This window comes from Xyrauchen texanus, chromosome 32, assembly GCF_025860055.1.
Source record: "Xyrauchen texanus isolate HMW12.3.18 chromosome 32, RBS_HiC_50CHRs, whole genome shotgun sequence".
In the NCBI taxonomy this organism is placed as follows: domain Eukaryota; kingdom Metazoa; phylum Chordata; class Actinopteri; order Cypriniformes; family Catostomidae; genus Xyrauchen; species Xyrauchen texanus.
In genome coordinates, this window is record NC_068307.1 from 6544191 (window position 1) to 6567858 (window position 23668).

General features: G+C 37.2%; 1 protein-coding gene and 1 long non-coding RNA gene across 2 annotated transcripts; one reads left to right on the plus strand and one right to left on the minus strand.

Moving 5' to 3' along the window:
• The first annotated feature begins 1939 nt into the window (after positions 1 to 1939).
• acad9 (acyl-CoA dehydrogenase family, member 9) lies at positions 1940 to 21247 on the plus strand. Its single transcript, XM_052102027.1, has 18 exons — positions 1940 to 2173; positions 2398 to 2491; positions 5209 to 5310; positions 5398 to 5504; positions 7918 to 8018; positions 8113 to 8191; positions 8273 to 8447; positions 10448 to 10521; positions 10621 to 10696; positions 10788 to 10858; positions 11103 to 11222; positions 11327 to 11455; positions 14469 to 14548; positions 14647 to 14773; positions 15098 to 15175; positions 17583 to 17711; positions 19337 to 19409; positions 19673 to 21247. Exons 1-18 carry the CDS (start codon positions 1991 to 1993, stop codon positions 19771 to 19773), a joined length of 1899 nt encoding a protein of 632 aa, XP_051957987.1. The 5' UTR covers positions 1940 to 1990; the 3' UTR covers positions 19774 to 21247.
• LOC127626316 (uncharacterized) lies at positions 20902 to 23433 on the minus strand. The gene is made up of 3 exons (XR_007968436.1): positions 23285 to 23433; positions 21881 to 21920; positions 20902 to 20969 (listed from the first exon to the last, which is right to left on the minus strand). It is a non-coding gene; the product is annotated as an uncharacterized LOC127626316 (long non-coding RNA).
• Positions 23434 to 23668: the final 235 nt, after the last annotated feature.

Genomic DNA, 23668 nt, shown 5'->3' on the forward strand with positions numbered 1-23668 from the left:
TGGAACGGTTGTTAAGACACTAACAGCTTACAGACGGTAGGCAATTAAGGTCACATTTATAAAAACATAGAACACTAAAGAGACCTTTCTACTGACTCTGAAAAACACCAAAAGAAAGGTGCCCAGGGTCTCTGCTCATCTGCGTGAACATGCATTAGGCATATTGCATGAAGGCATGAGGACCGCAGATGTGGCCAGTGCAATAATTTGCGACATCTGTACTGTGAGACACCTAAGACAGTGCTACAGGGAGACAGGAAGGCAGCTGATCATCCTCGTAGTGGCAGACAACGTGTAACAACTCCTGCACAGGATCGGTACATCCGACTATCACATTTGTGGGACAGATTCAGGATGGCAACAACAACTGCCCAAGTTATACCAGGAACACACAATCCCTCCATCAGTGCTCGGACTGTCCGCAATCGGTTGAGAGAGGCTGGACTGAGGGCTTGTTGGCCTGTTGTAAGGCAGGTCCGTACCAGTCATCACCGGCAACAACGTTGCTTATGGGCACAAACCCACCTTAGCTGGACCAGACAGGACTGGCAAAAAGTGCTCTTCAGTGTGAAGTCGCTGTTTTGCCTCACCAGGGGTGATGGTCGGACTCGTGTTTATTGTCAAGGGAATGAGCATTAAACCGAGGCCTGTACTCTGGAGCTGGATCGATTTGGAGGGACCGTCATGGTCTGGGGCGGAGTGTCACAGCATTATCGGACTGAGCTTGTTGTCATTGCAGGCAATCTCAACACTGTGCATTACAGGGAAGACATCCTCCTAACTCATGTGGTACCCTTCCTGCAGGCTCATCCTGACATGACCCTCCAGCATAAAAATGCTACCAGCCATTCTGCTCGTTCTGTGCTTGATTTCCTGCAAGACGTGAATGTCAGAGTTCTGCCATGGCCAGCGAAGAGCCTGGATCTCAATCCCATTGAGCTCGTCTGGGACCTGTTGGATGGGAGTTTGAGGGCTAGGGTCATTCCCCCAGTCCGGGAACTTGCAAGTGCCTTGGTGGAAGAATGGGGTAACTTCTCACAGCAAGAACTGGCAAATCTGGTGCAGTCCATGAGGAAGAGATGCACTGCTGTACTTAATTCAGCTGGTGGCCACACCAGATACTGACTGTTACTTTTAAATTTGACTGAAAATAAAAGCAGTTGAAAGTGAGAGGACTTTTATTTTTTTTTGCTGAGTTTATTTGGCTAAGGTGTATGTAAACTTCTGACTTCAACTGTAATTGCACAATACAGTACATACATTGAATTGGGTGCCTGTTTAATCTTAGTTCATAGTAGTTTGATACCTAATATAAAATGAGGGACCTTGATCACCTTAAGACTTTTCAAGTCTTCAAACTCTGAAATAGACCATTCTTTGCCTGTCAGTAAGACTGAAGCCAGATAGACAGAGCCAAGACTTCACAGAGTATTATATGATGTAAGTATGATGCCAGCAGTTTCTTTATTCTATGAAGAAAATACACTGCACATGGCCATTGTAATGGGCCCAGTTAAACTTGTCTTTATACATGTAACCCACATACAGGTGGTGAGAAAGGAAATTTGTGGCCTTTTGTTTGTGTCTATCTAGTCTGCTGTGGGCTATAAATAGAACAGCTTTGAGGGTTTAAATCCTCATTGTCAACACTAACGGCTGCATCATTGCCCATAGAAGGACTGCTAGGAAAGATACTGTCTGAAATGCTAATTAATGTTATTTTAGTGGCTAATATTTGCACAGAGAAATTATACATAAATCTATGAACGGCATTTGAACAGTTTAGTAACTGGTGGACATTCGCGATTATTTTTTTTTTTTACTCAACACAGATATTCATCGAAATGTCACGTTAGTGCAGTTAAACACTGACACCTGCTGGAGAACAAATGAACTGCAACCAACTAGACTTGTGACCTCATCATTGTGCGACGAAAACGGGTGAAAGGTGTTTCACGAAATTAGAGGGTGATCGGAGAGTACGCTGAAGATGAACCTAAACAAACTTTTCGTTTTATCAAAATCGGTCAGGCTGGGAAGCAGTTTGATCTCTGCACGAGTGGGGCAAGTTGGTGGAGACTGTCTGCATCACTTTCAGTCACAGCGCTCCATTAGATCCAGTGCGAGGAGTTTGGCATATGCCAAAGATCTGTTCCTGGGCAAAGTAAACAAGGTCATCTCAACAGTAAACCATCTCAAATAAAAAATAAAGAGCTATAGTCGATTATAGTGTTTTTGAAATGTATAGGTTCTCAACCAACCTGCTTATTAGACGTGACACTACTTTAAAACTGTGGATGTTTTCCATGTTGGTACTCTCAGAATATCATTGTGAACTGCATTTTACAGCGTAATGGTGAATCCAAGTTAATTATTAATCAATTCCATGGTCTTTAGGCGGAAGTCTTTCCCTACCCAGAAATAAGCAACGAGGAATTAGAGGAGATCAATCAACTTGTTCAGCCAGTGGAGAAGTTTTTCAGTGAAGAAGGTGAGAAGCAATCAGAAAAAACTATGAATTTTGGTTAAAGGGATAGTTAACCAAAAATAAAAATTCACCCATCATTTACTCACCCTCATGCCATCCCAGATGTGTATGACTTTCTATAGTCTTCTGAACACAATCGAAGAAGTGAATGGTGGCCAGAAATTTGAAGGCACAAAAAGGACATAAAGGTAGCATAAAAGTAATCAATAAGACCATTGGACCTACAGAGCTGAGATATTCTTTTGATGAGAAAATCTTTGTGTTCAGCAGAATAAATTAAATCATCTAAGATGGCACAAGTTTGAGTAAATGATGAGAGAATTTTCATTTTTGGTTACTATCCCTTTAATTACTGTTTGCTTACAGTTTATATGCATTATATTTGATTAGATTATTATGATATGTTATTATAATATTATATGATTATTTTAGAAACTCAAAGTTATTGACTTTAATTTTCAGTTGATCATGAATTGTATTTAATTCTATTTTCTAGCAAGATAGAAGTACAAATAATATTTATTTAAATGTTTGATATATTTGAGGGTGTTGCATGTTTAACAAAGCCGTTAATTGCTCTGACCTTCAGACGGCAACTATAGAAAACAAACACACATTTTTGCAGTGCTACATTAAATTAGGGGATAGTGGCAAATGTTTCAGGGCTGAGCGATTTTGCAAAACATTTTCATGAGATTTAAAAAAACAAAACAAATATAGCAATATCCAATTACATCATCAAACCCACTGCCAATGGATCAGTGACGATTTTTATTTTTAAAGCAAAGTCAATAAAGCAAAAATTAATTTATTGAAACACAGAAAAAACAAAGATATTTCTAAATTCAAATTGTGCTTCAAATTAAACTAAAAAGCAATTAAAATAACAAAGTGGTAAAAAAAAATAACCACCTCACCAAATCCAAACATTTACCATCTCTAACTTCCTCCACCAGCTCCATTTGCCTTCATTCAAGTATCTGTCTATGACAACAGGTGGAAAATTACTAATACAAGTTAAGATCTAAAGACAGTTATGAATTTAAACAATAGTAATGATAAAATATAACGATTGAAATATAAATAAACCTTTACCTAACATAATTTGTACTTTCATAAAACGGCTACAACAGTTACTTCACTTAGTCTGTGATAAATTAATGAAAAAACACCAGTTTTCCTGTTAGGTGTAAACCTAAATAATGTCTTCGTATTCCCAAAGTAATTCTGCCTAATCATTTCCACTGTGTTCTTCTCAAATTTGTGTTTGTATTACGTTTCATTAATGCTGTCTAAAGAAAATGAAATGGAACTTAAATTTATCACTTTCACCTTTGGTTCTTAAATACAAAGATTTTTTATATATATATATAATATATATATATATACATATACATATACATATATATATATATATATATATTTTTTTTTTTTTTTTTTTTTGACGGCCAAAAGTTTGGACTAATGTACAGATTTAGCTGTTTTGTAAGGAAATTGGTATTTTATTTCACCAAAGTGGCATTCATCTGATCACAAAGTATAGTCCGGACATTACTGACCATTACTATTTAAAAAAAGGCATTTTTGATCAAATCTAGACAGCAGCCATCACTCCCAACATCTTATTCTTAAGTAATCAAGCTAAATTGATCATTTGGTGCTAGAAAATCACTTGCCATTATATCAAACACTGATGAAAGCTATTTGGTTCATTAAATGAAGCTTAACATTGTCCTTGTGTTTGTTTTTGAGATGTCACAGTATGCAATAGACTGGCATGTCTTAAGCTCAATATTAGGTCAAAAATGTCAAAAAAAGAAACTGCTTTCTCTAGAAACACATCAGTCAATCATTGTCTTGAGGAATGAAGGCTATACAGTGCTTGAAATTGCCCAATGAAAAAACAAATGTGTAACTACAATCTTCAAAGACAAAGGACAACTGGCTCTAACAAGGACAGAAAGAGATGTGAAAGGAACTAAACAAGAGGATAAGTACATCAGAGTCTGTAGTTTGAGAAATAGACGCCTCACATGTCCTCAGCTGACAGCTTCATTGAATTCTACCCGCTCAACACCAGTTTCATGTTCAACAGTAAAGAGAAGACCCACGGGTGCAGCCCTTATGGGAAGAATTGCAAAAAAAAAGTCACTTTTGAAACAGAAAAACTAAAAGAAAAGGTCAGAGTGGGTAAAGAAACACAGACATTGGACAACAGATAATTGGAAAAGAGTGTTATGGATCTTAACCCCATTGAGTTTTGTGGGATCAGTTAGACTGTAAGATGTGTGAGAACTGCCCGACAAGACAGCCACATCTATGTCAAGTGCTACAGGAAGTGTGGGGTGAAATGTCACCCGAGTATCTGGACAAACTGACAGCTAGAATGTCAAGGATCTGCAAATCTGTCATTGCTGCACGTGGAGGATTTTTTGATGAGAACTCTTTAAAGAAGTTTAAGAAGTTCTGAATTTTTTTCCAAATTGTAATAGTAATTTTTCACGTTATTAATGTCCTGATTATACATTGTGGTCAGTTGAATGCCACTTTGGTGAATAAAAGTACCAATTTCTTTCCATAAGAGCAAAATCTGTACATTATTCCAAACTTTTAGCTGCCATTGTGTGTGTGTGTGTGTGTGTGTATATATATATTATAAAAATATTATTATAATTTGTAATTTTATTATATTTAATATCTTGCACAAATATCACCTCTAGTTGATTCTAAGAAGATTGACCATGATGCTGTAATTCCTCCTGAGACTTTGAATGGACTGAAGGAACTTGGGCTGTTTGGGATCCAAATACCAGAAGAATATGGTGAGACTGACTTCTGGCTTTATATGAGGGATGGTTTCTAAAAGAAAATCTGAGAGTTTCATCTGCTTGTTTGCTTCTCTCTTCAAGGTGGTTTGGGCCTCTCTAACACCATGTACGCCAGGTTAGGTGAGATCACGTCTTTGGATGGGGCAATTGCGGTCACACTGGCAGCACATCAAGCCATTGGCCTGAAGGTAAGCAAATAACTTTTGTTGTTCCATTGTGAGTTTGTTCTGTAGTCAAGTCAAGTGTTTTTACTGTCATTTCCTTCTGCGTACAGGGAAGAAACAAAACAAAGTGTCTCCTTAGACCACAGTGCATAACATTTAACATGTAACGTGACTATCACAGGTAGACGATGTTGTTTGTGCGTGTGTGTGAGGATGGTGGGGTTTGGGGGGCTTCAAGTAGTGCAGTTCAGTAGCCTGATCACCTGGGGGAAGAAACTGTTTCTCAGTCTTGTGGTCCATGCTCGGATGCTCCTGAGACTTCTTCCAGTTGGTAATGGGCAGAACAGTCCAGTGGAGGGATGAGAGCTGTCCTTCACAATGTTTGTTGCTCTCCTTAAGCACCGCATTGTGTGGATGTCCATCATGGAGGAAAGACTGGACACAATGATGTTCTGATAAGTCTTCACCAGCCTCTGTTGGGCCTTTCTGCCAGCAGCAAAGCAGCTTCCAAACCACACAGTGAAGTTACTGGTCAGAATGCTCTCCACCACACCCCTGTTGAAGTGCGTCAGGATGGTGTTGCACATACCGGCCTTCTTGAGTCTCCTAAGGAAGCAGAGCCGTTGTTGGGTTTTCTTCACTAAGGAGGTGGTGTTCTGGCTCCAGGTGATGTCCTCAGTGATGTGGACCCCAAGGAATTTAAAGTTTTGGACCATTTCCACCTCCATGATTTTGACATATAGAGGAAAATTGACCATGGGAGAATTTCTGAAGTCAACCATCATTTTCTTTTGTCTTGCTGACATTAAGGGATAGATTGCTGTCTCTGCACCACAGCTCAAGTTCTCTCACCTCCTCTCTATACACAGTCTTGTTGTTATGAGTAATGAGCCCCACCACTGTTGTGTCATCAGCAAACTTGATGATATCTGGTGCCTGGCAACACAGTCATGGGTTAGCAGTGTGAACAGTAGTGGACTGAGAATAAAGCCTTTAGGGGCTCCAGTGTTCAAAATAAGAGAGTGTGATGTGTGATCATGGATTCTAACTGCCTGAGATCTGTTTGTAAGAAAGTCCAGGATCCAGTTGCAAAGTGTGGTGTTGAGTCCAAGTGTGGAGAGTTTGCTGGTGAGTGTCTGTGGGATGATGGTGTTGAATGCTGAACTAAAGTCTATGAATAGCATTCTGATGCAGGTGTCTTTGTTCTGCAGATGTTAGAGTGCCAGGTGGGTGACATATGATATTTCATCTGCAGTGGAGCGGTTCCGTATGTAAGGGGTCAGGAGTGGGTGGGATGACAGCCTTGATGCGAGTCATGACCCGCCGCTCAATGCCCTTCATGATGTGCAATGGGGCGGTAGTCATTGAGGCAGGATACTGATGACTTTTTTGGGACAGGGATGATGGTGGTATTTTTTAAGCATGCTGAGACCTCAGGTTGCGTTCCCACAGTCTCACTGTATGAAGTGCTATGTTGATTAACATTTTAAGGTCTATTGTAATAATGCAGGGTTTCTACGGGAAAGCCACTTGTTAGTGAGGCTTATCTGAAAAAACTTCAGTTTGCTAGTGAGCATAAAGATTGGACTGTGGAGCAATGGAAAAATCGATGTGGTCTCATGTGTCCAAATTTACACTATTCCAACTCGATGGGTGCGAAAGGAAGCACCTGAAGCGATGAACCCATCATGCATAGTGCCCACTGTACAAGCCTCTGGAGGCAGTGTTATATCTGGGGTTGTTCAATTGGTCAAGTCTAGGCTCAGCAACATTATGCGACAATAAAATGAAGTCAGCTGACTACCTGAATGTACTGAATGACCAGGTTATCCCATCAATGGATTTTTTTTCTTCCCTGACGGCACGGGCATATTATAGGACGACAATACAAAGATTAATCTGGCTCAAATTGTGAAAGAGTGATTCAGGGAGCATGAGGAATCATTTCCACACATGAATTGGCCGCCACAGAGTCCTGACCTTAACCCCACTGAAAGTTTTTGGGATGTGCTGGAGAAGATTATTTTACATCGAGTTTTACTGTATTTTGGTTATTGCATTAATTACATTACCCATTTAAGCCATACCAGAATATGAAATATCATAAGATGGCTAAAAAAAATTTATTAAATTATTAGAAATTTATTGGAAATATGGTAACACTTTATTTTACAGTGTCCTTGTTACACATATTACATGTAATGACTATAGTAATAACAGTAAATTCTGCAAGTTAATGTTGTTAAGTAATATTACTCAGTACTTACTGGTGTAAGTACACTGTAACAAGGAAAATGTTTGCTAAATTGTTCTTAATCTCTTTTTTATCATATCCATTATGTCTTAAACTCTTTAAAAATTAAAATATTATGTTAATGAATGAAAAATTATTCTCTTAATCTTGCAGATACCCTATAACGTTGTCTGTGCATTTCAGGGTATCCTGATAGCTGGAAATGAGGAGCAGAAGGCAAAGTACCTGCCCAAACTAGCAACAGGAGAGCATATTGCAGCATTCTGCCTCACTGAACCTGGAAGGTATGCCTCTTAAGCCAGAGATTACATACTGATCATATCTTAAATCATTGTGACTACTATTTATTTTTTTATTTCACGTACCCTCATATGTTAGTGGCAGTGATGCCGCATCTATTCAAACACGTGCCACATTGACAGAAGATGGAAAACACTTTCTGCTAAATGGCTCAAAGGTAACCACTTAAAGATGTCATTTTATTTGGCTCAATAAAATATCTGGCTGCAATTTGACAACATTCATTCTTTATATCAAGTTCTGGATTTCCAATGGTGGATGGGCAGATATCATGACCGTGTTTGCCAGAACGGAGGTTGTTGATAAAGATGGTCAAAAGAAAGAAAAGATCACAGCTTTCATTGTGGAAAGAGCATTTGGTGGCATCAGCAGTGGCAAACCCGAGGATAAACTGGGCATCAGAGGCTCAAACAGTGAGTTTACCCATGCTCCTACAGTATTTTTGAAAGTAATGTTGATGTGTAGATTTGTAATGGAATATTGTTTCACCTTTTAGCTGTAGAAATGCAGAATTGGGTTAAGAACTGTCCAAAGCATTATTAAAAACCTAGAAGGATAGTGGTGAACCGTCAGTTTCACGAAAGGAATGTTGTCTGGAAAAAATCTTGAATGATCATGATCTGAGATCACTAAAACACCTGAAGTCACATCGTAAAAAATTGCCAGTAGAACTCACGGCTATGTTTATTAGTGAAATCACGAGCATTTCCACACTCACAATGTGATGAGAATTTACAGGATTAGGACTAAACCGCTGTGTGGCCACAAGAAAGCCACTTATTAGTGAGGCAAATTTGAAAAAAATCTACTTCAGTTTGCTAGGGACCAAAAAGATTGGACTGGAGCAATGGAAAAAGGTCACGTGGCCTGATGACAGATTTACTCTATTCCGATGTGATGGGCACGTCAGGGTAAGAAGGGAAGCGCAGGAGCGATGCACCTGTCATGCATAGTGCCCATTGTACAAGCCTCTGGAGGCAGTGTTATGATCTGGGGTTGTTCAATTGGTCAAGTCTAGGGTCAGCAACATTATGTGTCAATAAAATGAATTCAGCTGAATACCTGAATGTACTGAATGACCAGGTTATCCCATCAATGGATTTTTTTTCCCCTGATGGCACGGGCATATTCCAGGATGACAATGCCAAGATTAATTTGGCTCAAATTTTGAAAGAGTGGTTCAGGGAGCATGAGGAATCATTTTCACACATGAATTGGCCGCCACAGAGTCCTGACCTTAACCCCATTGAAAGTCTTTGGAATGTGCTGGAGAAGACTTTACAGAGTGGTTCGACTCTCCCGTCATCAATACAAGCTCTCAGCCAGAAATTAACGCAAATCTGGATGGAAATAAATTTTGTGGCATTGCATAAGGTTGTCGAAACTATGCCACAATGGATGCGCAACATAATCAAAGCTAAAGGCGGTCCAACAAAATATTCGAGAATGTGATTTATTTTATTTTATTTGGTATGTATACAATTCTGACTTAAGAAATCTTTTTGAGACAACATATCAAACAATTGACAAAGTTTGATTTAAGTAATGTGGACTTGACCTGTTTATTTCAAATAACTAAATATAGTTAATTAAACTTGTTTTAGTACTGTTGTATGCATCTTTCAATGCAAACACAGCATGTTATACATAGTCAGGGAGGCACACAGACCTCTACACTTCTCAATAATGGTGACAATCAACAACATCATTAAGTAAAAAGATTAGCCTGAACATCACCACACAACCATTAACTAACAGTAATGATGAAAACAACAACAGCAATGATAAAGTCAGCAAACAGCAAAAAATAAGCCTGTAACACTAACCATAAAAAGTATTCGTGCCGCAATGCATGCTGGGAGCTGGCAAATCAGTAACATTGTTCAATATTAAATTGTTTGTTTAGACAGGTTTGTTCAGGTAGTTGGGATAACATTTAGGGTTATATTGTTCGTCAAATGTGTGTTTAGATTCAAAGTAATTTACATTTCTTAGTATTGTAGATCTTGCGATTAAATATAAACTACACCGAATGTAGTTGATTCAACATATTTGTTTTGAGTTTAGGTGGCAAATACGCTTGTGTATTCAACTGAAGTATACTAATTGACACAATTACTTCTTAACATGTTAAGTTGACTTTAAGGTTTTAAGTTGTCAACTCAAAAAAGCACTTTCATACAATATAAAAACTTGTTTATGTCATTGGCAGTGGATTAAAACAAGCTCAGATAAATTGATTGAAATAATTACAGTAGAATTAGAGAAATTAAATTATTTATAATTAAATTCATACATGTTTGGCGTACGAGTTAAAATGCTTTTTCAGGTCTAACTGTCTTAAAGATAATGCAATGGTATAATACTTTTTTTACCTGCATATTTATTGAATATGTGTGTTTTCTTTTCTCAGCCTGTGAGGTGACATTTGAGAACACCAAGGTGCCAATCGAGAACGTGATTGGTGAAGTTGGTGGTGGCTTTAAGGTGATTCACACACATCGTCAAGAATAACATTAACAGTTGTATCCGTGTAATGACATAATATTGCTGCATTGACATGCAACATGTGCATGCTCTATTTAGGTCGCCATGAACATTCTGAATAACGGGCGGTTCAGCATGGGCAGCGCAGGTGCAGGAATGATCAAGAAGCTGATTGGTGAGAACATATAAATAGGTGACGTCATTCACTCTATTATAACTGAACATATTTTGCTATTGAAATGAATTTCCATGCCATTTCATTCCAGAGATGACATCAGAGTATGCTGGGACTAGAAAACAATTCAACAAGAGCCTGTCCGAGTTTGGAATGATTCAGGTGCATGTTATATGTCATAATAGAAAACGCTAACAGGGGGTTACTGTTGGGGAGGGTTTGAAAAGGCATTTGTAACGTCAGTCGAAAAGGAAAGTTGTTTCAGTGGCAGAGCAAGTTATTACATTTTGATGAAAGATTACGTAGATTATTTATACATTTATTGTGCATTAAATCATGCACAATTTTGATTTCATGTTGACTTTAGGAAAAGTAATCTGTATACAGTTGTTTTGCTTTGACACAGGATAAGTTTGCTACCATGGCCCTGAATGCCTTTGTGATGGAGAGCATGGCTTACCTCACATCTGGAATGATGGACCGACCAGGACTCCCAGACTGTTCGCTAGAAGCCGCTATGGTTAAGGTAAAAGAATCAGAAACTTTTGCAATCCTCTGGAATCATCTTCACTTTATTACCATGTGTAGTCCACAACATCAGCAGATGAACCTCATTGGTGTTTTTGGCAGGTCTTCAGCTCCGAGGGCAGTTGGATCTGTGTGAGTGAAGCCCTGCAGGTTTTAGGAGGGCTGGGCTTCACTAAGAACTTCCCCTACGAGCGCTACCTCAGGGACTGCCGCATCCTGCAGATCTTTGAGGTACAGAGGAGCAAGACTACAAGGCAATTCATCAGCATTCAATTTTTATTAATATTATTATTTTAATTATTAATAAGGGAGTACTACTATGATTTATAAGTACTTTACAATTTAAATAATCATTTATTTATTTATTTATTTATGCATTTTTTGTATTGTGGTAATGAGAACTGGGGGTGAAAAATGTCATAAAAATAATCTTAATGGCCTTAAAATAGGCTTAATTTTCTTTATACAAAATTTATTATTTTCTGTTTTTATTAGTATTTTCTCCCCAATTTGGAATGCCCAATTTCCAATGCTCTCTATGTCCTCGTGGTGGCGTAGTGACTCGCCTCAATCCGGGTGGCAGAGTACGAATCTCAGTTGCCTCCACATCTGAGACCGTCAATCCATGCATCTAATCACGTGGCTTGTTGAGCATGTTACCGCGGAGATATAGTGCATGTAGAGGCTTCATGCTATTCTCCGCAGCATCCACGCGAGAGCGAGAACCACACATTATAGCGACCGTGAGGTGGTTACCCCATGTGACTCTACCTTCCCTAGCAACCAGGCCAATTTGTTTGCTTAGGAGACCTGGCTGGAGTCACTCAGCACACCCTGGATTCAAACTCGCGACACTGAGGGTGGTAGTCAGCTTTTTTACTTGCTGAGCTACCCAGGCCCCCAAATTTTTTATTTTCTTTTGATATTGGGAATAGAACAGGACCAGGACATTTTCTTGACAGGTTGTGTGAAAATCACCCTATTATACATTTTGAGTATTAAACATAATACTCCTTAAAGGGTTAGTTCACCCAAAAATTAAAATTATCTCATTATTTACTCTGTGGTTACTGTTCAATGATAATTTAAGGGGAACTGACTTCATACATTCACTAAAAATCACTTTGAAACCTGCTGGTCAAAATGACTTGCTTTGATATTTTGTTATCTAATGCAATTACATTCATACTGTACATTTTTAAAGGGATAGTTCATCCAAAAAAAAAAACTCATCCTCATGCCATCCCAGACGTTTATGACTTTCTTTCTTCTGCAGAACACAAACAAATATTTGTATTAGAATATAATCTCTGTTGGCCAATACAATGCAAGTACAGTGCATACACTGCCCCTTCATTTTTTTTAACATTTTGTTATGTTGCAACCATTTGCTAAAATGCTGTCTACACTCCATACCCCATAATGACAAAGCAAAAACCAATTTTTTTATAACTTTGCAAATTTCTTAAAAACATCTTTGAGATGTTTCTACACTTTGATTGGAGTCCACTTGTGGCAAATTGGAAAGGCACACACCTGTCTAAGCCATGAGGTCAAAGGAACCGCCTGCAGAGCTCAGAGACAGGATTGTGTTGAGACACAGATCTCGGGAAGGCTACAAAAAACATTCGGCTGCATTGAAGGTTTCCAAGAGCACAGTGGCCTCCATAATTCTTAAATGGAAGAAGTTTGGAACAACCAGGACTCTTCCTTGAGCAAATTGAGCAATCGGGGGAAAGGGCCTTGGTAAGACAGGTGACCAAGAACCCGATGGACACTCTGGTTGAGCTCCAGAGTTCATGTGTGGAGGTGGGAGAAACTTGCAGAAGGACAACCATCACTGCAACACTCCACCGATCTTGGCTTTATTGCAGAGTAACCAGATGGAAGCCTCTCCTCAGTGCAAGACACATACAAAAGCACATAAAGGACTCTCAGACTGTGAGAAACTATATTCTCTGTTCTGATAAAAAGAATATTGAACTGTTTGACCTCAATTCCACATGTCATGTCAGAAGGAAACCAGGCACCGCTCATCATCTGCTCAATACCATCCCAGTGGTGAAGCATGGTGGTGGTAGCATCATGATGTGGTGGTGTTTTTCAGCGGCAGGGACTGGGGAACTGGTCAGGGTTGAAGGAAAGCTGAACGCAGCAAAATACAGAGATATCCTTAAGGAAAACCTGTTCCAGAGACCTCAGACTGGGCTAAAGGTTCAACTTTTCAACAGTACAATGATCCAAAGCACACGGCCAAGACGATGTAATAGTGACTTAGGGACAACTCTGTGAAATGTCCTTGAGTGGCCCAGCCAGAGCCCAGTCTTGAACCCAATCAAACATCTCTGGAGAGACCTGAAAATGGCTGCCCACTGATGGTGACAGACATTTTTTACTATAAATGGAGATTTATATTAAAACAAAAACCAAAAGGACATAAATAATTAACTGTTTCTCACCCATACCTATCATATCACTTCTGAAGACATTGATTGAACCACTGGAGACGTGTGTATTAATTTTATGCTGCCTTTATGTGCTTTTTGGAGATTCAAAGTTCTGGCCACCATTCACTTACATTGTATGGATTTACAGAGCTAAAGATTTCTTCTAAAATCTTAATTTGTGTTCTGCAAAAGAAAGAAAGTCACACACATCTGGGATGGCATGAGGGTGAGTGAATGATGAGAGAATTTTCATTTTGGGATGAACTGTCCCTTTAACCGTTGTTATCGTATTAATCATAAAAATATGGTAACTCTACAATAAGGTTCCATTTGTTAACATAAGTTAAATACAATTGTTAACAAGAACTAACAATAGACAATACTTTACAGCATTCATTAATATTGGTTAATTTTAATTTCATCATGTAATAATACATTTTTTAAATCTAAAATTGTATATGTTTACATTAGTTAATGCACCACGAACTAACATGGAGCAATTATATATTTTTAACTAAAATTAACAGAAAAAAAAAATATATATATATAGTTATTGTTAGTTTATAATACTTAATGCATTTACTAATGTTAACAAATGGAACCTTCTTGTAAGGTGTCACCAAAATCATTTAATTAAATTTAAATGAGAAAACATGTACACACAATCTTTTCACAATTCCCGACCACCAGGGGGCATGTTGTGTCACAGAGTTATACATGTAGCTCCAACATGAATGTGCAAAACTATTTAAACAAGCTATAATACATAACTTTCCAATGTGGTTTCCTGTTTATAGGGAACTAATGAGATTTTGAGGATGTACATCGCACTTACAGGAATGCAGAATGCTGGCAAAATACTAACAGGAAAAATAAAGTATGTATACAAATTTGTTATATGCACTTACTTGGTCATTTGCACATCTTTAAGCTTAACTTGTGTGTTACTATGCAACATTTATTGTCCTCTCACAGGGAGATGAAGAAGGGAAATGTGGGTGTGGTGTTTGAGATTTTGGGGAAGAAATTGAAGGACTCAATGGGGAAGACAGTGGACTTTGGACTGACCGGCAAAGATGGTGTAGTGCACCCCAGTCTGGCGGTACAGAACATGCTTTTTTACTCTGTTTGATTGTAATTGAATCAAATGGTAATAAATAGTAAAGTGAAATCAGTGGTCATAAAATGAATGTACGTCATGGTAATAACAGCACTACATGACATTGAGCATGACCGACAAAGTCCCTTAAAAGTTGTGTCACCCTCTCATCTGATCTCATTGAGTTCTCCTGCCAATTATATTTCATCAAGTGGAATCCTTCCTTCTGATCTCTCCTTTAAACCAGAGTGCTTGGGTAATTGAGCCCAGCTCGTATTGAGCCCAGCTCATATTCAGTGAAGTAATGATGTCATCTTTCTCCCACAGGAGAGCGCCAAAATGTTCGAGCAGAATGCTGCACTCTTTGGCTCTACTGTGGAAAGCTTACTGTATCGATATGGAAAGGTATAGTCTCGCATGAAAGTTTTTATGAATGACACTATTTAAAATATACTGAATGTATGACCATTTCGATCCGTCTCGCAGACCCTGCCAGTAGAAAATGTCCTGCCAAAGCAAATGGCAATTCTTCCTCTGCATTTTTATCTCTTTATGCTTAAAATTTGATATTTCTTAAAGGGATTGTTCACCCAAAAATTGTATTTCACCCTCATGCCATTCTAAACCCATTTGACTTTCTTCTGTGGAATGTTGATGTTTCCCTCTCCCATACAATGGAAGTGGATGGTGACTAAAAATGTTAGTCACTTAATCTTCTTTTGTGTTCCATGCAAGTAAGAAAGTCATTTAGAATGACATGAGGGTGAATTACTATTCTGAGGTGAAATTCTTTTACCCTTATACATTGTTCATTATTAAATCACGTTCCAGTTGTTCCTGGTGAAAAGTGACTGGAAAAATAAACGTGTAATTCTTTTAATTGTTATGAAAGAAATTCTCTAAATTAAATAATGTAAAAGTGCGCGGGGGAGATTGTTTAGACCTTTTTTATTTTATTGGCTCATTTATTTACCTATATAACCTTGAAAATGTACTTTTTTGAATTTTCTTATGAATATTTTCTCAAATACTGAACCAATCCTCATAAATTATATACCGTTTCAAAGCTTAAAGTGTCAAGAATCAAAATGTGGTTTAAAAAAATAAAAATAATGAAATTACAAGTATAAACACTAGATGCCTGCAGAGAGCAACTTATTCATCCCTGGTTGAATAGAAGAAGATTTGTAGATATTGTGGCTGATTTCTTTATTTATTTTGACAAATTTAAAAACAAATTGTTCTCTATATAATAAATGAAAAAAAAAAATCTGTGATTTTTTTTTATTTTTTTTATTTTTTTTTATTTTTATTGTTCATAAAAACAATTAATTTCCTATAGCGGTCAATTTTGACCGGGAACAGTACAAGTGTAACTTTTTTTCTACCACTTAGACTGATTGAATCAACTCCAATTTCTTTGTGTGTGTTCAGATATGAAATAGATGAAAAGTCACCAAGTCTCGTAACCGTCAGATAAAGGAAACCAGTTTTATTGAAGAAACTAAATTGATTTTGGTCAAAAATGACTGAGTACATGAGGGTTAAGTAAACTCATCAATCTCATAAATATTTTGCCCCACCACTACTTTTTAGTCTGATGAGTTGGTGTGCATTACTGGGATCCTGCCAGAAAATGAAAAATTACCATAGGTTTAACATGCTGGGGAGGGGGGGGGGGTTGCCATAGTAACATGAAAGGTAATTAATTTTGCACTGCTGTTACCTCTCTGGTCCCTTCTTTCCTGTTAGACTGAGGTAATGACACAGCTGGCCTTGCGCTCTCTTTTCTGAATGAAAATCTGTGTGGCTATTGTAAGCAGACTACATTCACAAGAGAGTTTTTTTTTTTTTTTTTCTTGCTTGTTTTTTTTGTGGAGCGCACCACATTTTATCTTCATTCTCCTTTGCAGGAAACGTTTAAAGGAATAGGTTTCCCGCCGCAGCATTTTTGCCTACATACTGTGTGAAATATGAACTGTAGAAAAGCAGTCACAGGATGCGTTTGTCTATTTAGGGGTATTACCGTTTGGATGGCCTTGTTTTGTCCTACTTAAAATTACCTAGATCAGCTGAAACATCTTTGACATATGAAATGCACACAGAGTGTTTAAATTGTACATACAGACACCATTTATAGTTTATATTTTAACATGTGCATCGGGTTCCAAAGTCTGAGAACACTCAGAAACTGAGGGAAATTTCCTCAGTTTAAAAAATAATAATAATAATAATCTAATTTAATACCAAAATTTGTTTTTATTGCAAATTACATTTTACATAGTAAAGTTAAAAAAATGCATACATTTTAGAATTTATCTGTCATACAAAAAAAATAAAAATAATTTAAACCAATAAAATGAAAAGAAAATGGCCAAAGTTTCTTTGTTTTCAGATACCATATATGAACAAAGTCAAGGAATTTTATTTCAATTGGATTAAGTAAAAAGAAAATGTGTAAACAAGAAATAAACACTAAATCGTCCAGGTCCAAATGACCGGAACACAACAGAAGTGTTAAGAATGTTCCAAAGAGCATCTTGTGTGGATGCAAGGAAATCTGATGTTTTGTACAAAGGAGTTAACCTGGTCACACATTTGATAACATTAGTTTAGTGATTTAAAAATAGTGCAAATTCTCAAATATTTCTTAATTCTACTTCATCCAGCAATATTTTTATTCTGTTTATTTCCAGGTTTAAATGAAAACATCCCAGATTTTTTATGTGATTTCAGACTTTTGAAATCCACTGTGCAAGAAACTCAAATATCATTGTTTAAAATCATGTCATTATTTTGATCTCTGTTTCAGGCAATCGTGGAAGAGCAGCTGGTTCTCAAAAAAGTTGCAGATGTTCTGATTAACCTCTACGCCATGACAGCTGTCCTGTCCCGCACCAGTCGCTCTATAAGCATTGGTCTGCGCAATCATGACCATGAGGTAACAAGCCTCTAGTAACTCAAATGACCCCCTCATAAACCTTTCTCACTGATGTCACAAGGTCATTTTCAAAACAAACCACAGTGAAAGAGCTTGTAACAAGGATCTCTCAATGGGTTCTTATTTACAAAACCTTCCTTAAGACTTCAGTCACTGGTTCTGTCAGTAAAAGAAGTAAAGGTCTAATGAAGGATGTAAAACTGACAGTAAAAAAGAATGAAAAAGGCATTTACTTAAAAGGAAAGTTACCCAGAAATGACAAATCTCGAATCATTTATTCATCCTTCCTGTATGACTTTTTTTCTTCTGAGGAACACAAATTAAGATATTTTAAAGGTTATACGAGGTGTATATATCCATACAATGCAAGTCAATGGGGTCCAAAAAGGACATTAAGGCAGCATAAAGTTAATCCATGCAACTTTAATCCATGTCTTCTAAAGCGATACAATCACTTTAAAAAGAGGTGAGAAACAGGGCTGGACTTTTAATCTGGCATACCGGGCATTTTCCCGGTGGGCCGACGCACTTTGGGGTCGATCGGTGACGGACTGGCCATTTGGAGAACTGAGCGGGCCTGTGGGTCGGCCACGAAACTTTGTGAATGGGCCGCGATAAGCTAAAATGAGCCGGCGCGTTTTGTAGAACGGACCACAAAACGGCGGTGCGATATGCAGAAAAAGACAGCGATTTCCCCGCCCCCCCCCACTCAACAACATGTCATGTCCAGTACTGGTGAGAAACCGACTAAATTTAAGTCCTTATTCACTAAAAATGTTAACATACGGCACTCAATCCTGGTATCATTAGACACAAGTCATTTAATGGTAATTGTGTGATGGAGCTTCTCTCATGAACGTGTAATGAAGATTGCAGATGGCAAGATTTATAGTGAACAAGGACTCTCCCAAAAGTGATCGTATTGCTTCAGAAGACATGAATATAATCACCTGAGCCGTATTTATTACTTTAATGCTGCCTTTATGTCCTTTTTGGAACTTGCAAGTTTTGGACCCCATTGACTTGCATTGTATGGACAAAAACACATCATAAAATCCTTCAAAATATATTTGTTTGTGTTTGCAGAAGAAAGTAAGTCATACTAAAAACAGCATGAGGGTGAGTAAAGGATGAGAGGTCTATCATTTTGGGGTGAACTATCCCTTTAAATAAAAGAGGGCAACTACATTTTCCTCTTTTTGAGGACGTTTCAATATGAAAAATTGTGCGTTTCTTCTCAGAACTGAATTTGAATGTTCCCAGGGGGCATTTCAATAACTTTTATAATAATTAATATCAGCAGGGCTTAGTGCTTAATTAGATTTTGTATGAGAGAAACTATTGACGGATACAGTATAATGACGTTTTGTGACTGTACTGCTTGCTTGCATATTGACTTTATTTAACTCTAAATTAGATTATACGTGCTTTTAAATGCACATTTCATTATTTCATGCTATTTCTCTCCAAATCAAAATTGTTCCTCTGAAATCAGTGTAAATAATTTGGCAGGAACTTCATTATCAGGGAAATGTGCTTGCACATTCTTTTTGTTTGCATGCTATGCTTAATTGTGAATGTAAACAGCCTTGTTAAATCTCATTTGAAAGCATACTGACTTTCAGGTGCTGCTCACCAACACTTTCTGCAAAGATGCTTATTTCAAGAACAACTTCATGTTGACTCAGCTTCAAAAAAGTAAGTAAAATGCACAACTATAATTGATACCAGCCCTCCTCATTTTATTGAATAGCAAGACAAAGCGCTTGCACATGTTGATAAATTTCCTCCACAACCTTACAAACCATAAGTCAGTTGCTAACACTTGCATGCTCTCTTCATACTGTTCCAATTACCCTCCACCTAATAACTCTAGTCAGTGCACTGCAGTAGATAAGAGAGTGCATTCAAATGTAATTTAGTTCATTTTATGAATGGATTGGGGTGTTTGTTCTTTCCAGATTCCCCAGAGAATAATGATGCCAACATAAAGAAGATCGCCCAGGAGGTCTTGGCAAAAAGAGCGTATATCTGCTCGCATCCTTTGGACAGAACTTACTAAAGTGTCCAGGCTGTCTCCTGCATTCTGATTGAGTGACTAGGCATTGTCCTCGGTTGTCACTGTCCAACCATCTTAGGTCATGTAATATGTTAGATATATACGTTTATTGTGTATATTACATTTTTGCTTTAACTATTAAAATTCTTCAAAGTATTGAGTCATGTATAGTATATGTTTCTCACAATATGCAATATTGATTTGAGCCTCATTGTCCCACATTTGTGTGTAGATTTTTTTTGCCAATGTTTATTTGCAATAATATGATCACTTTTTGTGACATGTCTTCATAAGATGCCACTAAGTGCTTCTTAATTTTGGTTAAACGACATTAAATGACAGTTTTAGGGTGATTTCTGATGCATAGATTTCTATGCATATCTGAGGTTATGTCTTTGATGGTTGCAGTTATTGTAGACATCTGTGGAGTATCAGCACGCTTCCAGAAGGAATGTATTATTTTCTCTTCATCTGTAGGCGGAAAAGCACCTTGCTTGTTCTGGAATGAATGTGGCCTCCAGTCATCTCTGTTAAATAATCCAGAAATTTATTTCAGAGCTGTTTTGTTGTGTTTTAACCTTGTTCCTATACCCAACAAGCCTATTTTAAACCTCCCTAGCACAGCTAACTGGAGGATAATGTTCTAGGAGTTTATATAAGTAGTCTGGATGATTCACCTCCACTTTGAGTTGCGGTAAAAACATTTGGTCTGTAATAAATTATTGAAACTGTAGAAACACAAGTGTGAAGATAATCTCTTACCTGAAGTTGAACTTGTATTGGGATGAGTGTCTTGGGACAGCGATTTGTCCCAGCTTAATCTGTGGTTCTGAAAGGGTGCAGGGGCAAATGGAATATTGGCCCCTCTCTCCACTGAGCCGGTCAACTTGGTTTGCTCAACCACAGAAATAGCAGGAATGGGTTAGAGGAAAAACACAAGGATAAGTTCTCTGTTGTAGCAAGCTGAGCCTCTCTTTAGGCATGCTGAAGTAGGATTTATGAGTGTATCAGGGATGTTTCCTTTTGTGCCTGGGTGCTGTTTTTTTTCTTTTTTTTTTAAATAAAAAAATAATATATATGTTTTGTTACCTTTAAAGTCATCCCTGATCTCTTTAGAGAATATTTCATGGGCTTGTCCTTCAGTATGTCTTGTAGTTTATCCAGGCCCACTCTCTTCAACTCAGGAACTCCTCCACTTTCTCTCTTAAAGAAAAACATAGAGAAAATGAGTGCACATGAAACTGTCACCATCCTTCCAACAATTCAGGATGTTGCATCTGATTTGGTAAAATTAGTGACACTACTAACTAACTACATTTTTTTTTTGTAGTGTGAAAGTAGCTCATCTGGTTTCATAACAGTGTAGAATTTCCAGTAAGAAGCTATTTTTTCCATTGCTGTTTTTATTGTGTCACATTATATCGTGGGCACAGTGATGAGAAAATGATTAAACCTGCTATCCTACAAGTCCTTTGTCTCATGTACATTTTGTAAGTCATCTTAGCTCATTGTTAGAAGCCTGCTAATACTAAAAGAGTAGCTTGACTGTAGTTTAAATAGTTTCCTACTATTTAAAAAAATGTCTTATCAATATTTTTCAGTATTAAATTGCTTGTACTTTTTATAATCAAAATGTATATCTCTTCTTCCGCCATCTTGGATTTCTTTTTCCACCAAGCTCAATAGTGCATTCTGGGATTGCTTGCCCAGGGAAGGAAAGGATACATATGATACTACCTTAGAATTTGGTTGAAATTAGATTTTTATTGGAGGCAGCATAATTAAAGCTACACTATGTAATTTTTATTTTTTTTAACAAAATGGTAATAATGAGAGGGTGCAAAAAAATCCCCTAGAAATAAAATCCATCTTCCAAACCATGTCTTCAATTTACCCAAATACACTTTGATAAACTTATAATAATGATTTATATTATAGAGCTTTCGGGACGGATTTCCTGGGAAATTGCATACATACGTCATTCGCACTGGCGTGTTCACGTCATATTCCTTACACAAAGAAAATAAGCTCCGGCAACTGTAGTGCGTGTATGGTGTGGGAGTAGCATGAAGTTGAATGTTTGTTGTCACAACGAACGAGAAAAACTTACCATGGATCATTCAATACAGCAAACCACTCCAGGGAATCGCCTGTTATAAAAACAAAGAAACCCCGAACAGATCAGAGTCTACAAGCAAAAAGGGAAAGCGACAGAGTCTGTAATAATACCTGAATCAACACAGCAATACTTTGGTTGCTGTAATTGAAATGTAATTATAGTTATTATACATGCACCTATGTATCAGCCAGACATCGGTATCGGCCGCTAAAAGTAATTATATTTAAAAAACGCTGATGATCAGTGCCGAATATTTTCCTGTCAAAAGGGCATGAAAATACATGCCAAACAATTAGCCTACAACTCGTGCTGTGTGCGGATGAAAATGTCTCATATTTGAATTGAATTGGGTGACAGTGACTACAGAGTTGTAATTTATTAGCTTTGCACTGCTACAATTATACATGGTGGAACTACTGTTTAAAATTTTAACCAGTGTTGGGTAAATTACTCAAAATAAGTAATCTACTACAAATTACTTATTACTTCGCTTACAATTTAATCCAATTACATTACTGATTACTTAATCTAAAAGTAATCAAATTACTAATTACAATACTTTTAAGTGTATGATGCTTTTAATGTGCTTTTTGTGTGTTTTGTTTATAACAAAATCGCTTTACTAGAAAACGTTTTCAGCTTAAATTCAAAATGTCTTTATTTCCTCATTTCTTGTCGTGCACACCCTTTAGCTGTGATAGAAACACTAACAGATGTACATGTGAATTTATATTTTACATTTATTATGCATATTACTTAAGTGCAAGTAATGTACTGAAAAGTAATAACTGTAATCTGACTACAAGAATTTAAATTGTAATTTGTTACACTACTTAATAAAAGTACTCTAATAAAAAGTAATTCAATTAAAGTAACTAATTACCTTCTAATTGGATATGCCCAGCACTGCTTTTAACACAACTAATTTAATTACTTTAAAGCGCAACACAGCAAGTTTGATGAGTTTGTTACAGCTAAAAAAATAGACACTTCATCATTTAGAATTGAGTGTGTGAGTTAAGAACATCCAAACAATTAAGAAATCTTACCAATTTAAGTAAGCCTAACAAGAGGCTATTCAGAATTCGGTTAATGTGAGTTACGAATGTTAATGTGATGTAATAATGTGCTTTTTGATTAAGAGTTTTGTTTATAACTGAGAACAGTTTCTCTGAAACATGGAAAACATGTAGTGACATAGAGAATTAAGTTATTATTTACATGAAAATTATTATCAATAGATTAAACCAAAGTACCATAATAAAGCAGAACCACCAAACTCTCTGGCAGATATAAATTATCGAATATCGATACTGGCAAACAAATTTAGTATCGGCGCATCCCTATTAGTAACATCAAATGGGACATTAATGGCTCATGTTAAGAAAACCTTACCAGCCAAATAGATGCTCTGGGGCATATCTGGTCCAAACAGTCAGTAATGGTGGCTTGGATTATAGGTGAAAATCCTGATTTCTCTGCTTCCGGATGTCTCCATCTGGACAGGGTTGGCCTAAGTTTGTTCCCATGAATAAGATTTTCTCCCCAAGGCTGTAGTCAAAGAGGACAAAAATAAGAGAAACAAAAAATAATGCTGTTGAAAATATAATTTGAGTTGCTCAACTAGTAGAAACCACTAATGATAACATCAATCTTCTGTCATCTGTGTGAGGTTCACATTTTTGGGTGGTGTGCTCATGTTCAGCAGGGAACAATAAATTACAGATTTTGAAAAGCAGATAAATCAATTTTAGCCAACCACATACTTTGAGATAGCAC

What these genes read in the sequence shown, in the direction of transcription:
- acad9 (XM_052102027.1), top strand. Translation starts at nt 1,991, where the DNA reads ATGAACCTAAACAAACTTTTCGTTTTATCAAAATCGGTCAGGCTGGGA. An exon ending in GGGCATCAGAGGCTCAAACA is followed by an intron (nt 8,448 to 10,447) that starts GTGAGTTTACCC and finishes TTCTTTTCTCAG; the next exon opens with CCTGTGAGGTGACATTTGAG. An exon ending in TGCGCAATCATGACCATGAG is followed by an intron (nt 17,712 to 19,336) that starts GTAACAAGCCTC and finishes ACTGACTTTCAG; the next exon opens with GTGCTGCTCACCAACACTTT.